This window comes from Poecile atricapillus, chromosome 2, assembly GCF_030490865.1.
Source record: "Poecile atricapillus isolate bPoeAtr1 chromosome 2, bPoeAtr1.hap1, whole genome shotgun sequence".
NCBI lineage: Eukaryota > Metazoa > Chordata > Aves > Passeriformes > Paridae > Poecile > Poecile atricapillus.
In genome coordinates, this window is record NC_081250.1 from 11770124 (window position 1) to 11783393 (window position 13270).

The 13270-nt window shown below is 35.8% G+C and overlaps 1 protein-coding gene across 3 annotated transcripts in view; it reads left to right on the plus strand.

Moving 5' to 3' along the window:
• The window catches only part of PFKP (phosphofructokinase, platelet), a 42388-nt gene that overhangs the window by 14087 nt on the left and 15031 nt on the right, over nucleotides 1–13270 (plus strand). For all 3 annotated transcript variants that reach the window (XM_058830637.1, XM_058830634.1, XM_058830636.1), the window contains exons 3-13: nucleotides 898–975; nucleotides 3234–3423; nucleotides 5882–6047; nucleotides 6703–6747; nucleotides 6842–6950; nucleotides 7425–7520; nucleotides 8270–8362; nucleotides 8728–8853; nucleotides 9426–9490; nucleotides 10175–10244; nucleotides 12482–12628. In XM_058830637.1, the coding sequence (XP_058686620.1) occupies nucleotides 898–975; nucleotides 3234–3423; nucleotides 5882–6047; nucleotides 6703–6747; nucleotides 6842–6950; nucleotides 7425–7520; nucleotides 8270–8362; nucleotides 8728–8853; nucleotides 9426–9490; nucleotides 10175–10244; nucleotides 12482–12628 (1185 nt within the window). The remainder of the gene's footprint in view (nucleotides 1–897; nucleotides 976–3233; nucleotides 3424–5881; nucleotides 6048–6702; nucleotides 6748–6841; nucleotides 6951–7424; nucleotides 7521–8269; nucleotides 8363–8727; nucleotides 8854–9425; nucleotides 9491–10174; nucleotides 10245–12481; nucleotides 12629–13270) is intronic.

Below are 13270 nucleotides of genomic sequence, written 5' to 3' on the forward strand. Positions count from 1 at the left end.
CAGTTAGGGTTTTCCAAACTTAGGACTCGACTGCTTTTCCTTTTCTTTTCTTCTTGTTTCTTTTCATTTATTTGTTTCCTTGTTTATTTTTAATCAATGCTGACAATATCACCTAATGGAAAAGAATCTAATTGCCATTCAGATAGTATTTTTGTAGAGAGGTAATAAAGCAAAGCCAGGTGGGTTTTTTTTTTGTTTTTTAGATGCTTGCAGAATAGTTTTCCTTCTTTCAGATAAGTGTAGTTCTTACATTACAGCATGCAGTGGTTTTAGAAGACCATTTAAGTTAAGCTATTAGGAATTTCTTAAATTCATAACTAAACATATTTTTTCTTATTAAATACCTTTTATTTATTGTGTGACTGCTTAAAAAAAAAAAGGTTGTGTCGCCTGATTTCTTGTACTTTCATGAAAAAATTTTGGTTATTACTCTTTATCTTGGTTTGCTTATTACCAGCACAGGTAGGGGGGACGTACAATGTGCTGTAAAGATTTCCTAAGTTCATGGCCCCAGGCTGAGGTTATGTTTTTAAGGAACATATTTTATAATGTCTTTCAAAGTTCTTTGTAGTCTTTAAAAAAAAAAAAACAACTTGACTATTTATTCTTAAAGAAAAAGCACATTACCGTTCTAGTTTAGTAGCTCTGTAATCTTAATTATTGTCTTATCTTGAAGTTGTTTTTGCAATTGATCCTTTTGGAGGAGGGTTTGTTTTGCTTTATTCCCCCCTTAAAAGAAGCAGTGATACCTGCTTGAATATTGTTTCATTTGAGTAGTTTTTTTTATTCAGTGTTTATAATTAAAGTTGCATTAAAGTGCACAAGGTAACTACTATTGTAGTGGAAATTTGATGTAGTTTTTAAAATCAGACTTATGAAATACCTTCCCTTTTACAGGGGTACCAGGGAATGGTTGATGGAGGTGACAATATTGTAGAAGTTTCATGGGAAAGTGTTTCAAGTATCCTGCAAGTGGTAAGTGCTAAGGGGTGAGAGTGGGACCGAAAACCTTTTTATTCAAACAAAAGAAACGAAATTCTAAATCCAGGCAACCGCTGTAATTATGTATTTGAACTGTGTGATGACTGAGTGACCAGCATGTACCACTTCCAGCAGACAGTGATTTCTACAGTGTGGATGGCTGACACTTGCTAAAGATCTTGCTGTGGTCTTGAATTTGGAACCCAGAAGTAATCTTGAAAACCTTTGTTCTAGATTTGCAACATCACATGTCATTAGCTTCCTAAAGCCATATTGACAAGTCTATATTTAATAAAAAAGGCATTATAGGGCCAAAACATGAACCAGCTCTGTTTTGTAAGGCAAATAATTTCTTACGAAACCCTGTTGGCTTTCTGTGTAAGTGGATGTAGAATTACAGTAACGGGTGTAATTACAGTGCAGTTCTGCAGAGCTCAGATACTGCCAGTGACTTAGTACATTTTATTACAACATTCTGCAGTGTGGCCATTTGGATCTCCTCAGCTTTTGCTCAGCATGGTAATGTTGTTACCTCTTCCAGAGCAGGTGCTATGTTTGGTGAAGAGGCCTTACTGCTTGCCAAGCTTTCTGAAAACTACCTCCAGGTGAAGCATGGGTTTCTTTGGAGTTTTTTGTAAAGTTAATGAACATAAAGCAGTTAGCAGAGACAATTTTTTTTTTTTTTTAACCAATGCCCTGGAGTATTGTGAGGTATTATGTCGCCTGTGTTTGGTTGTTTTTATTTTCTTCTTTTTTCCCCCATGTCTATCTTGAAGAATCTGTAAATAGAGTCATAGAATATATCAAGTTGACAGGGACTCGTAGGGTTCCTTGAGTCCTAAAAATAAGCAATATGACTAAGAGCATCATCCAGATGCACCTTACGATGATGAGAAGATGGAGTTCTCTTGGCCAAGCCACACAAGAGCATAGGCTGGAGCAGGATGTAGGGTTCTATGTGTGTGCAGTGTAAAAGAAAAACATCTTTCTGAGCTTAATAGCTGGTAATTCAACAGACCAACAGTGAACCTCAGCATGTATCTTACAGAATGTGTTTAGTTGATTTGATGAGAAAGGTTTTTCAGCTCATTGTATAGTTTTCTTTATTCAGAACAAGTAGCACTTTGTTTCAAATACAGTTTCTTTTCCTCTTACAGCTGTTCTTTCTAAGTATGAAAATACCTAGTTTTAGGGACATTTTTTAGTCCTGATTTTTGTTCTTTTGAGCATCTCTGTGGGTACACATCTACCTTTTTGTCTGGAGACAACTGAATTCTGTTCCATTTTCTTTTTCCTTTCCACTAGCAACTATGCAACACAGATAACAAACTGGCCCAAGAGCTGAAACATCTATTGACAGGATAAATCATGTCAGTACAGCCACTGCAGATTTGAAATTCAAATTTAGATGGAAGTCACAGATTTACTACAAGTTGAAGTGAGGGGAATGTTTATGCAAAAGTAATGATGTAATCATCTCCAGATTTGTTTGCAGGGAAAAAAAATAATTTTTTTCAGTCTTAATTAATACTATTTTTTACTGTGACAATAAATAAGGGAAAAATTAAACTTCTTGAGTGAATGAACAACATAAACACAGAACACGTGTAAATTATATGTGTCCAGCAAGACACCCAGCAGTTCTCAGTGATGGGGAAGTTCAATTATTTATAAAAATGACCACCACCATTTCCAAAAGAAGCTTTTTAATTCATATTAATAAATGCAACAGATAATAAAACAGAAAGTGTTGCATTAATCTGATCTGTAAGAAATTAAAGGCAGTTATTTCCATAATTCTGTGGAATGACAATGCTAATTTTGAATTTCAGGGATGCATTTTTTCTCTTATTGTTTATGTATGTCTTGATAATCGGGGGAAAAATACCACACAGAGGCAAATAATTCAAAATGCTTTAGTAGCTATTACATCACTTTTCCTTTTGCCATTAAAGTAACAATGTGTTTATTGTAATACTGCTAAAATTAATCCCATGTAATTTAACATTTTCCTTCCAGAGTGGCTCTTTATCAGTCATTTCTCAGTGTTTTTTTTGTTTTTCCCTTGTGTGTGTATCTGCTCTCGAATATAAATACCCACGGGTTTGATAATATTTTGTTTATCATTACTTTATCTCACTCTAAAATTAAAATACAGAGGTTATGCTACAAAATTCATCGTTAATCCATCTCAGAAATACACAGTATTGTATCAGATCATTAACTAAAAGTGCTGTTCTTGCCTTTCCTAGGGAGGCACGGTGATCGGCAGCGCGCGCTGCAAATCCTTCCGCACGCGCGAGGGCCGGCTGCAGGCCGCCTTCAACCTGGTGCAGAGAGGGATCACCAACCTGTGCGTGATCGGCGGTGACGGCAGCCTGACCGGCGCCAACCTCTTCAGGGAGGAGTGGAGCGGGCTGCTGGAAGAGCTGGCACAGAAAGGTGAGTGTGCCTTCAGGGCCCCTAGACTTCACCTCCAGTGTGCAGGGAAGTTATGAACCCTAACTGTAGCTGTGCAGACTGTATCCAGAGGGTATCTCTGAAGTTTAAAAATCAATTGCGTTCATTCTAGGAAATCCTGTGGTTCTTCATCAAATAATAGCTTTTGGTTTCTGTACATCTGCTCATGCGTATCATAAAGGTCCAAAAAAGGCCAAATAAGTTGGGGGCAACAGTCTGTGTGATTTTTTTCTCTATTGTGAATAATTTTCAGGATCTGAACTTTTTACCTTTTGCTTGAAAAGCCCAATGCCCTCATATCCAATCTGAGGTGGTAATTCCTTTCCTACAACAAGCTACACATGTGTATGTTATTAAGTCATGATGCTTTCCTGCCTGTGTCACTCTTTGTTTAAGATCAGAACATTATGTGGATATTGATAGAAGTACAGCCAGCCCAGTAGTTGTCTTTGATAGCATCCAGGAGAATGTACAGGGGAGAGTAAAGAGTAATATAATGCTGTGCTGATGCTATGTGTTACTCATAATACATAAATGCTCTGATAGCTTCCATCCATTTCTGTCTTCGGGGCTTCGTGAACCAGATGCTGTTAGCAGTCCTTAATGAATTTCTCTTCCATGAATGTATACAGTCTACTTGAAAGCATACAGAGTTTTGCTGAAAACATTGTGTAGCAAGGAGTTCTGCAGCTTCATTGAATATTGAAGATTGTGAAGAATCTTCTGTTTGTTTTGATCCTGCTGGCTTCTAGATCATTTGATGTCCATAGTTTCTGTGTTAGAGTAAACCATGATCAGTCCTGCTTCCTCTCTGCATGCCACTTGAGATTTTACAGCTGTCTTATTTTCCCTTCATCATCTCTTTTTCTAGATGGATGAATCCTAGTTTGCTTAGTTGTTCCTTATATGTAAGTTCTATATCTTTGATCATCTTTGTTGCCCTTCTCTGAACCTTTTCCAGTTCTGCCCTGTTTTGAGGTGGGGAGGACCACAACTGCACCCAGTATTCAAGATGAGGGCAAACCATGGATCTACACAGTAGTATAATGATCTTTGTTTTGTTCTCTATTCCTAATATTTTCTAATATTTTTTTTTTACTGCTGTTGGGCATTGAAGCTGATTTATTAATGAAAACAGCATTATTATATTATGCTGGAAATAGTGTTATTTTGTTTGTGGTATTAGGGTACATTTTTTTTCATGTGTCTTAGTTTACATTTATCTGCAATGAATTCCATCTGATACTTTACTGCTCACTGTGTCTTGTTAGTCTTCATTTCTTCTCAGACACTCCATGCGTTTAGATCCCAAATCAGTTTGATCAGTAAACTTTGGCACTTTGCTGCTCATTCCCTTTTCTAGGTTATTACTGAGTGTGTTGAACAGCGCAGATCCCTGTAGAACTCCATTGGTTACCTTCCTAATACACAAGAATTTGTGTTTACCACTGCCCTCTGCCTTGTATTTTTTACCCTCTGTTTCACATAATTTATTCTATGAAAAGACTTCTGTCTTATACGGTGACTGCTTAGTTTCCTCAAAATCCTTTGGCAAAAGACTTTGTCAATGGCTTTTTAGAAATCTAAGTAGATTATGTCAACCAGATATTAAGTTACATTTGGAGCTCTAGAAGAGGTTTGTAATGCATGGTATACATTCATAGAAAACATTTTGATTCTTCTTCACAATGTTATATATATCTTCATGGACATTAGTTATATTTTTCATTATGGTTTCTGCTGCTTTTCTGTAACGTAGACATTAAACACACTGATACATAGTTCTTGAATCTCATATTAAAAATTTGACATTATATTTACTACCATCCCATCCACAGATACTAAGGTAGTTTTAAGTGCTTAAGCAGCTGAGTTATTCCATCCTTGAGGTCCTTTGGAACTCTTGGATGATGCAGCATTTTCATTGCTGTCTTGGGAGACTCTGCTAAGACTTAGAATAGGAGCTTTTCTGTTCTGTTTGCTTATTAATCATGAAATCAGAGCCTTTCAGTGTTGCAAAAGAGAAGTCTTCAAAAGTTGAATGTTGGTTTCTAAGCGTTTACATATGCCCATAATCGCATCCAGTTTGCATCCTTTTGCTTCTTCATTGCACGTTATACACTGAGACTACAATTTGAATGATACTGTTTTAATTTGAAACCATCAATTTTAAGGTTGGTTACAAAACTTGGTAATTATTTGACACTTTGAGATGGACTGAAAAGCTCTTATTTCCTTCCTTACTCTAAGGAGTTCCGTGCAGGATTCTTTTGTTTGGATGTTTGATTGGCTTTTGTTTGTAGTTTTGACTAACCTTGTTACCTAAAATATCTAAACATAATTTAATGTTTGGATATGTTTAGTAGAGCACCCAAGCAGTATGTCTATTTTATTTTTTTTTAATAGTCTTACAGTTCTTTCTCCAAATACTTCTTTACAGGAAAGATTGATGCAGAGGCTGTTAAGAAATATGCTTACCTTAACATTGTGGGAATGGTTGGATCCATAGACAATGACTTCTGTGGCACTGATATGACCATAGGTACTGACTCAGCTCTGCACAGGATAATTGAAGTTGTGGATGCCATCATGACCACTGCTCAGAGGTAAATTGAGTATATTATAGAGACTGATAACAAATGCACAGATGTTTATGCTTTTGTTTAAGGTGATTTTAAATAGAGGTTAGGTAGATGGGGAAATAAAAGTTCTTTTTGACTGCATCTTTCAAGTGTCTTTGTTCCTTTTTTTCTTAGTAACTGCTTTTTCATCATTCCTGTGGTGGCAGCACTTCCAGTGTGTGATTATAGAGACTGCATCAGCCTTAGGGGCAGACTTGGTTTTTAATGTTTTTAGTCTTTCTCAGACATAGTCTGTTAGAGGAGATCCAGACACACTGTGAATAGTACAAAAATAGCATCTGTCTTATATAAGCTTTATGTCAGTAAAAATTAGGCAATTATTTTTTTTTTAAATACAGCTATATCATTACAGTTCTTAACTATGGGTCTACATCATTTACATTTCCAGTAAAGGTTCACTTCTTGTCTCATAGCTGCCCATACGTGTTTTGCAAGAAAGTGGTGAAAATTAATTATGTATTGGAAGATACTTGATTTTAAATATGTTGCTTAATGTGATAATAATTTTGTTTTCTTAATGTTTCCTGTTTTGCTAAGGAATTGTGAGTTTAGTAACCATAGTAAACACAAGCTGTTTTTTGATACTAGGTTCAGTTAATTTGCATTCTTGTTTTTACAGCCATCAGAGGACATTTGTTCTGGAGGTTATGGGGCGACACTGTGGGTATGTATTGTTTTCAGCATTTTGTGTCTTGTACAGGTATAATTATGAAAGAAATCTGAACCATAAAAGTTTAATGATTTGTTCTGTTTATTAGGTATCTAGCTCTGGTTAGTGCCTTAGCCTGTGGTGCAGACTGGGTGTTTATTCCTGAATACCCACCAGAGGAAGGCTGGGAAGATTCAATGTGTGTTAAGCTTTCAGAGGTAATTTATCAATATGTTTGACTTTCTCTGATGTTTTTGTGGATGTTTATTTGAAAGCAGTGGTTAAAAAGTGTTGATCAGGACTTTAAGCAAGTCTTTGGTTTTGGTGTCACAAAGTTCTCTGTGATCTTGAACATTTCTTTTCTTGCACTCTGTGATTGTTTTGAGGAAACATATGACCCACGCTGGGAATTGCATAAAATTATACCTATATAAACAATATGTTCATTTCCTCAGTAATTTGATCTTAGACATTTTACTTCAGCGATGAAAAGATTTGTATCAAGATAAAAGGTGTGCGAATGCGTCACATATGAGTGATCAAGTACAAGAAATGTTTCCTCAAATCCTATCATTTTTTAAATGTTTCCTATAATCCTATCCTTAATGTAGACCAAATGATTATAAAATTAGGCTGTAGATTCCTTGGGGTTTTTTTTTAACTACACAAGTGTGCTTTTATTTTTATTACAGAACCGTGCACGAAAGAAAAGGCTGAATATTATTATTGTAGCTGAAGGAGCTATTGACTGTCACAACAAACCTATAACCTCAGAGAAGGTTAAGGATGTGAGTATCAGCATCCCTATGATACAAGATTTCTGTTCATAAGATGGGGCTTATTGTTAACAGTAACATTCCTGTAGAGTAAATCTGTTCCTGTAAGGTAGCTTATCACACAGTTGTATTTTATGCTTGTGCTTTATTATCTGAAATTCCATAGTCAAATTAAAGGGCCATGTTTTCAGTGGCAATTAATTAGAACCTTTCCTCTTTGTGATATAACACAGCGGTTCAGAAGCATCTGCTTCATGGGTGTCTTAATTGATAAACTGATAGTTTGAAATCAGCTCAAATCTGTATAATCTTATTTTACTTTGTATGTCTTGTAAAATTTTTAATACTGGTCTGTCTCACAGTGAAGTAATACTGTGTGCTTTGGACAAAATCTTGTCCAACTGGTTGCTTTGCCAAAAATTTCATTGGTGTCTAAGATTAAGAAAACTTTTAAGCTTAATTGTTCTGCTCTTTTTTCTTTTTTTTTTTTTTTTTTTTTTTAAGGGGTCATTAAGAAAACGAATTGGGAAATAGTCATTGCTAGAAAGGAGCTATTAAACTTTGCCTTTACCTGGGGTTTATCTGTCCTGTGACTGTGAGGTTCTCTTTTCCATAGCTGTCAGTTTTAGAGAAACCTTTGACTTCATTCAGAATTGCAGTTTTATGAAGTAACATTTAGCACTAAGTGGTGTTAAGTGTACATGATGCTACCATATATATATAATAATAATAATGATTCTGTATTCTGAAATTCTATGCAGCTTGTGGTTCAGCGGCTTGGTTTTGACACCCGAGTAACCATCCTGGGTCATGTGCAAAGAGGTGGAACCCCTTCAGCTTTTGACAGAATTCTTGTGAGTATTCCCAAAATAACTGCTCATGGCACCACATAGAACAACTGCTTTCTGATTATTTATTTGGGGGTGGGATTGTTTTCTACCTGATGAACTTGACAATCAAACTGTTATATCACATTAATTGTCTGAATAGCTCAAATTCAGAGTAATGAAGCAATTTGTGTGAAGGAACCTATGTTTAAGATCAAAATGCGAAGCTTAATTGTCCATACTTACAGGTAGAAGCAGCCCACAATTTTTGCACCTTACCAAGGAGTGATTTGTGTCAGCTTGAGTTACAGAGAAATCAGGACCATTTCTGTGATTGGAAGCCTTGTGCTTTAAAGGGCTTGCTTGAGCACTCAAACATTCTCTACTTGCAGGCGAGTCGCATGGGTGTGGAAGCCGTGCTTGCCCTTTTAGAAGCCACTCCAGATACCCCTGCCTGTGTTGTGTCCCTGTCTGGAAACCAGGCTGTCCGTCTGCCTCTGATGGAGTGTGTGCAGATGGTGAGGCTCTGGCAAAAAGCCAATTTATGTTATTTATTTACTACAAAGGACTACTATGTATTGCCTGTTCTCATTAGGATATTGATGGAATGTGTACAGCACTTTTCCATATATGGGAATGAATAATGAAGTTCATGTATGTTCTCTATGTGTTAAATATTCATTTGCAAACTATCCAGGAATAAGAAATACACATCTTCTTAATTTGTTCTAAAATTTCATTTCAGATCTTCATTTTTTGTTACAACAAATTCTTCAGATGCTTGCATCCATTTATGTGTCATAGACAAATCAGGTTTCTGCATTAAAACTGCTCAGATTAAACTGAAAAAAAGAAAATGCATAATAGATACATTGATTTATTTGTCCCATGAGGGCTTTAGGTATTTGTTTCTACTTCATTCTTCTTCCGTACCCTGAAATTTGTGCTGTGAGAGGAGGTAGCTCATAAACTGAGGAATTGTCAGTATTTCTTTTTTCACTGTGGAAATATATTAATACATGGAATATATTAAATAATCCACCTCCTGCATTTTTTTAAACATATTGAATAATCAACTTGTTTTTTCAAGACTCAAGAAGTTCAGAAAGCCATGGATGAGGGAAGATTCCTTGAGGCTGTGAGGCTTCGTGGAAGGTATGGCCAATAGCTCATATCAGTTTACTTGCTGTAGAAAAGCTGAGTTGCCTTGTTGTTATGCTGGCACATGACATTTTATTTGAAATATTTAACTAACAGTATGTTCTTATGGGTTTGAGAATGAGAGGAGACAAAAGATTTGCCTAAACAGAATAATTTATGCACCAAAACATGCAAAACAAAGCAAACTGTAATTCACTGCTGTGTCAGACTAGTGACTGTTCCTAAGCTAACCGGTCACAAAGCAAAAAGCTTCTGTGCTGTATGACCTGACTGGTAGCAGCCATAAGTTTGTTTGTTCTTGAATTTGAGGCCAGTCCTGTGAGCTTGTTTGTAAGTTGGTAGTTTTCCAGCAGTAATGTAGGAGAAGGTATTCTTTTCCTGTCAGGAGAGTGATTTCTGTTTCAAGTCATTTGAGAATAAAATACTTTCTCCCCAGTCCAGAAAACTAATTTGTTAGCTACATAGTTGTTTTATATTTTATGACTCTTAGCTTAAAGAATTGAATGTTTTTCATTCTTCTTGCATTTCCAGTTTTTGCCATGTTTTGCATTTGCAATAACAGTGGTGATGATATTACATACCAGTTTTTTAAAGTTTCTGAAAAATTCAAATGTTCCTTTAAAATGAGTTTAAAATTTTACTATTTTATTTGCTTATCTTACTTACTCGTTTGTTTAGGAGCTTTGAAAACAATCTTAACACGTACAAATTACTGTCGCACAAAAAGCCAGATGCCGAGCTCCCAAAGGTAAGGGGGTTTGTTCAGTGTGCAGTGCATGTCTGCTTTTGGGATCTATTAATAACGCCCTTCAAACCTCTATTACATTATAATTTATAAATTAAATATTATAAAGATGTTTGAAGAACCCTAGTTTATTCTAATAAATAACATTTTTTAAAGTGAAATACCATTGTAACTAGAAAATTGCTGTACACCATTTCTTTCTGTCTTCGATGGATGTACATCTGGTCTCAGTTGTTATCATGTTGTCTGGTCCTAATAGTTGCTGTTTTGCCCCTCTGTTTCTTACCATGGAGAGAAGGAGGGGTGATGTTTAAGATAAGACTCTGAAAATCTTGAGATAAAGGAAGAGTCTATATTAAAAGAATTCTAAACCTCCTTTTGAAGGGTAAGACCACTCAAGAGCAATGGCAAATCCAGGAATTCATGGGAAGCAGTACTGAGGATAGATGCATCACCTTTATGTGAAGTAATAACTTGCTGTGCATAGTACAGTAACAGACATTTAGTTTCTTTGTAGTTCCTAAGATTTGTATGGGAGGAAATTTGGATTTATACAGGAAGCAGACACTAAATTTTGTGTGCAAATAAATCTTAGACAGTATTTTTTTTTTGTTGTTTTTATTAGAAGTTTACTGAACAGGTCTGTGTTTGATCATAGTTGGTGACTATGTCATCTTGTTCCTCCCTCTTGATTTTGTTTTGTGACCATTTGTTACCTTATTTTTGCATAATGATGTTACTGTTGCACTTTCTAGAAATCTTTTTCCCAAATAAGTATTTGCGTAATGATTACTGGTGTTAGCTTCTCAATATTATTAAGGAGCAAAATTTCATTGAAAATACAGTAAGGTCCTAAGACTGACCTTCAAGAGATCAAGGAATTCAGGATTTTTTAGGTGGTTATTTAATATTTTCTTTGGTGGATCAGGTTTTTGGGTGGTGGGGTTTTTTAATACAGTAATGCAAATTCAGGACTGTTAGCAGTGGGCTTTTTTTATTTTTTTTTTTAATATTTTTTCATATCTCCTGTGACAAATGGCATTAGAAGGAAATGTCCACATGTAATTACTAACTACTCGGATTTGACCATACTAACAAAATCTGTGCCTTCAGTAAAAGAGGTTGAATAGGAGTTAAAAAGTAGATGAAATATGCATGTCACAGGAACTGAGGAAAAAGCTAAGCTGATCAGATCAGGAGAGCCAGCTGAATGCTCTGCTTCAGCAGTGCTTCTGCACACATTATATTTTGCTGTTTGTGATTACATTGCATTTTTCTACAATCCTTTGATTGTACCAGAACCAAAGAAAAAAAAAACAAAACGAACTACATATACTTTGGTTCATGTCTCTTTTATTGTGTTTTTTTTGGGGGGTTGTTGTTGGTTTGGATATTTTTGGTTTTGTTTGCTTGTTTTGTTTTTTAATCAGATGAGATTCCATGATCATTACTTAACAATTGTTCTTCTTTTTTTTTTTGTTTGGTTTTTTTCTCATCTTTCAGAATACAACTAAATAACTTCTACCTCTTCTGCAGGAGCAAATTGTTATAATTGTCATTAAGAAATGTTTTAAAAACTTCCATAATCTGAAAATGTATGGTGTTGGGAAAGATGCTGAATGTTCCTGTTTGCCAGCATATTGTCAGCTGCTTGAAAAACCTGGCCTAATTAACCTAGCTTAATTTTAAATCTTGTCTGTTCCACTCTGCATTGTACTGATGATACACACATAAATGCTGTGGTGCTAGAATTCTTTCTTTTGCTATTATTGGTGTGTTTGCAAAAAAAAATTCCTGCTTTAGTAACATGAAGCTGGTTGAATAGCAATGGCCAGCTTGGGTGGAGCTCTGAGCAGCCTGGCCTAGTGAAAGGTGTCCCTGGCCATGTCAGGGGGTTGGAATGAGATGACCTTTATGGTCCTACCCAAAACATTCTGTGATTCTATTTTATGTTTCTTGAACCTGGGCTAGAATATAAAAACCTGAATAACTGAACTTGTAAACTAAATGGAATTATGACGAAGTCCTACTTAAATTTTTATTTTGGTTGTTTGTCTCTTTGATATTCTACAAGTGGGGAAATGTGTCTGTACTTTCCAGCTAACTTCAAATTTTCAACATGTTTAAGGGCTTTAAACTTTCCTTTCCTGCATTCCAGTATTTAGCAACTGCATATGATGTACAAATTAACCATGGTGTAGAAATCAAAGTCCTTACTAAATATAATTTTTATCTTGCAGACTAATTTTAATGTGGCAGTTTTAAATGTTGGTGCCCCTGCAGCTGGAATGAATGCCGCAGTGAGGGCTGCAGTGAGAGTTGGAATGACTGAAGGTCACAAAATTTTTGCTGTCATTGATGGTTTTGAAGGGTTCGCTAGAGGGAAGGTCAGTGTCACGTGTGTGCATTACCAAGTGCATTGTACCCCATCCCACACCACCACCCTTGTTCATGTTCTTGGAAGGCATACTACTGTTCTGTCATAACTGCTGGGGGAACTGGTTCTCTGAGTGCTTTTATTTCATAAAGATCTATAAAACCTAGATTGTAACTGTGTTTCCCAACTATTCAAGTCTGTAGAGTCATTTATGCTGAGTGTTACTAATTACATGCTGCAGAGCTACAAAATTAGTTCAGATGAATCCTTCCTTTGAATTTGAGTTCAGCACATGCATTCCTTTGTAATGGTGCTTATTGAGAGAGGAATATTTTTTTTACTTACGTAAGTTAAATTCTTCTATTTCCCTGTTTTTAAATGTTACACATCAGTTGGTGTACTAAAGAGAAACTGAATGCAAGACTTATGATTTCTGTGCCTGGCTGGAGCCACAGATCCCAAAACTTGTATCAAAGTCCTAGCTTTAGATTTTTTGCTTCACATTCAGTAGGAGAGGATGTGGAAATACCGAGATACGAAACACAGAGACAGGGTTAATCTTGGTCTGGAAGCAGAAAGAGCAAATGGAATGGAAAGGGATTGTAGTAATTCAAGAGAAATTATGTTAAACTCTTGGTACTGTTTTCTTTCT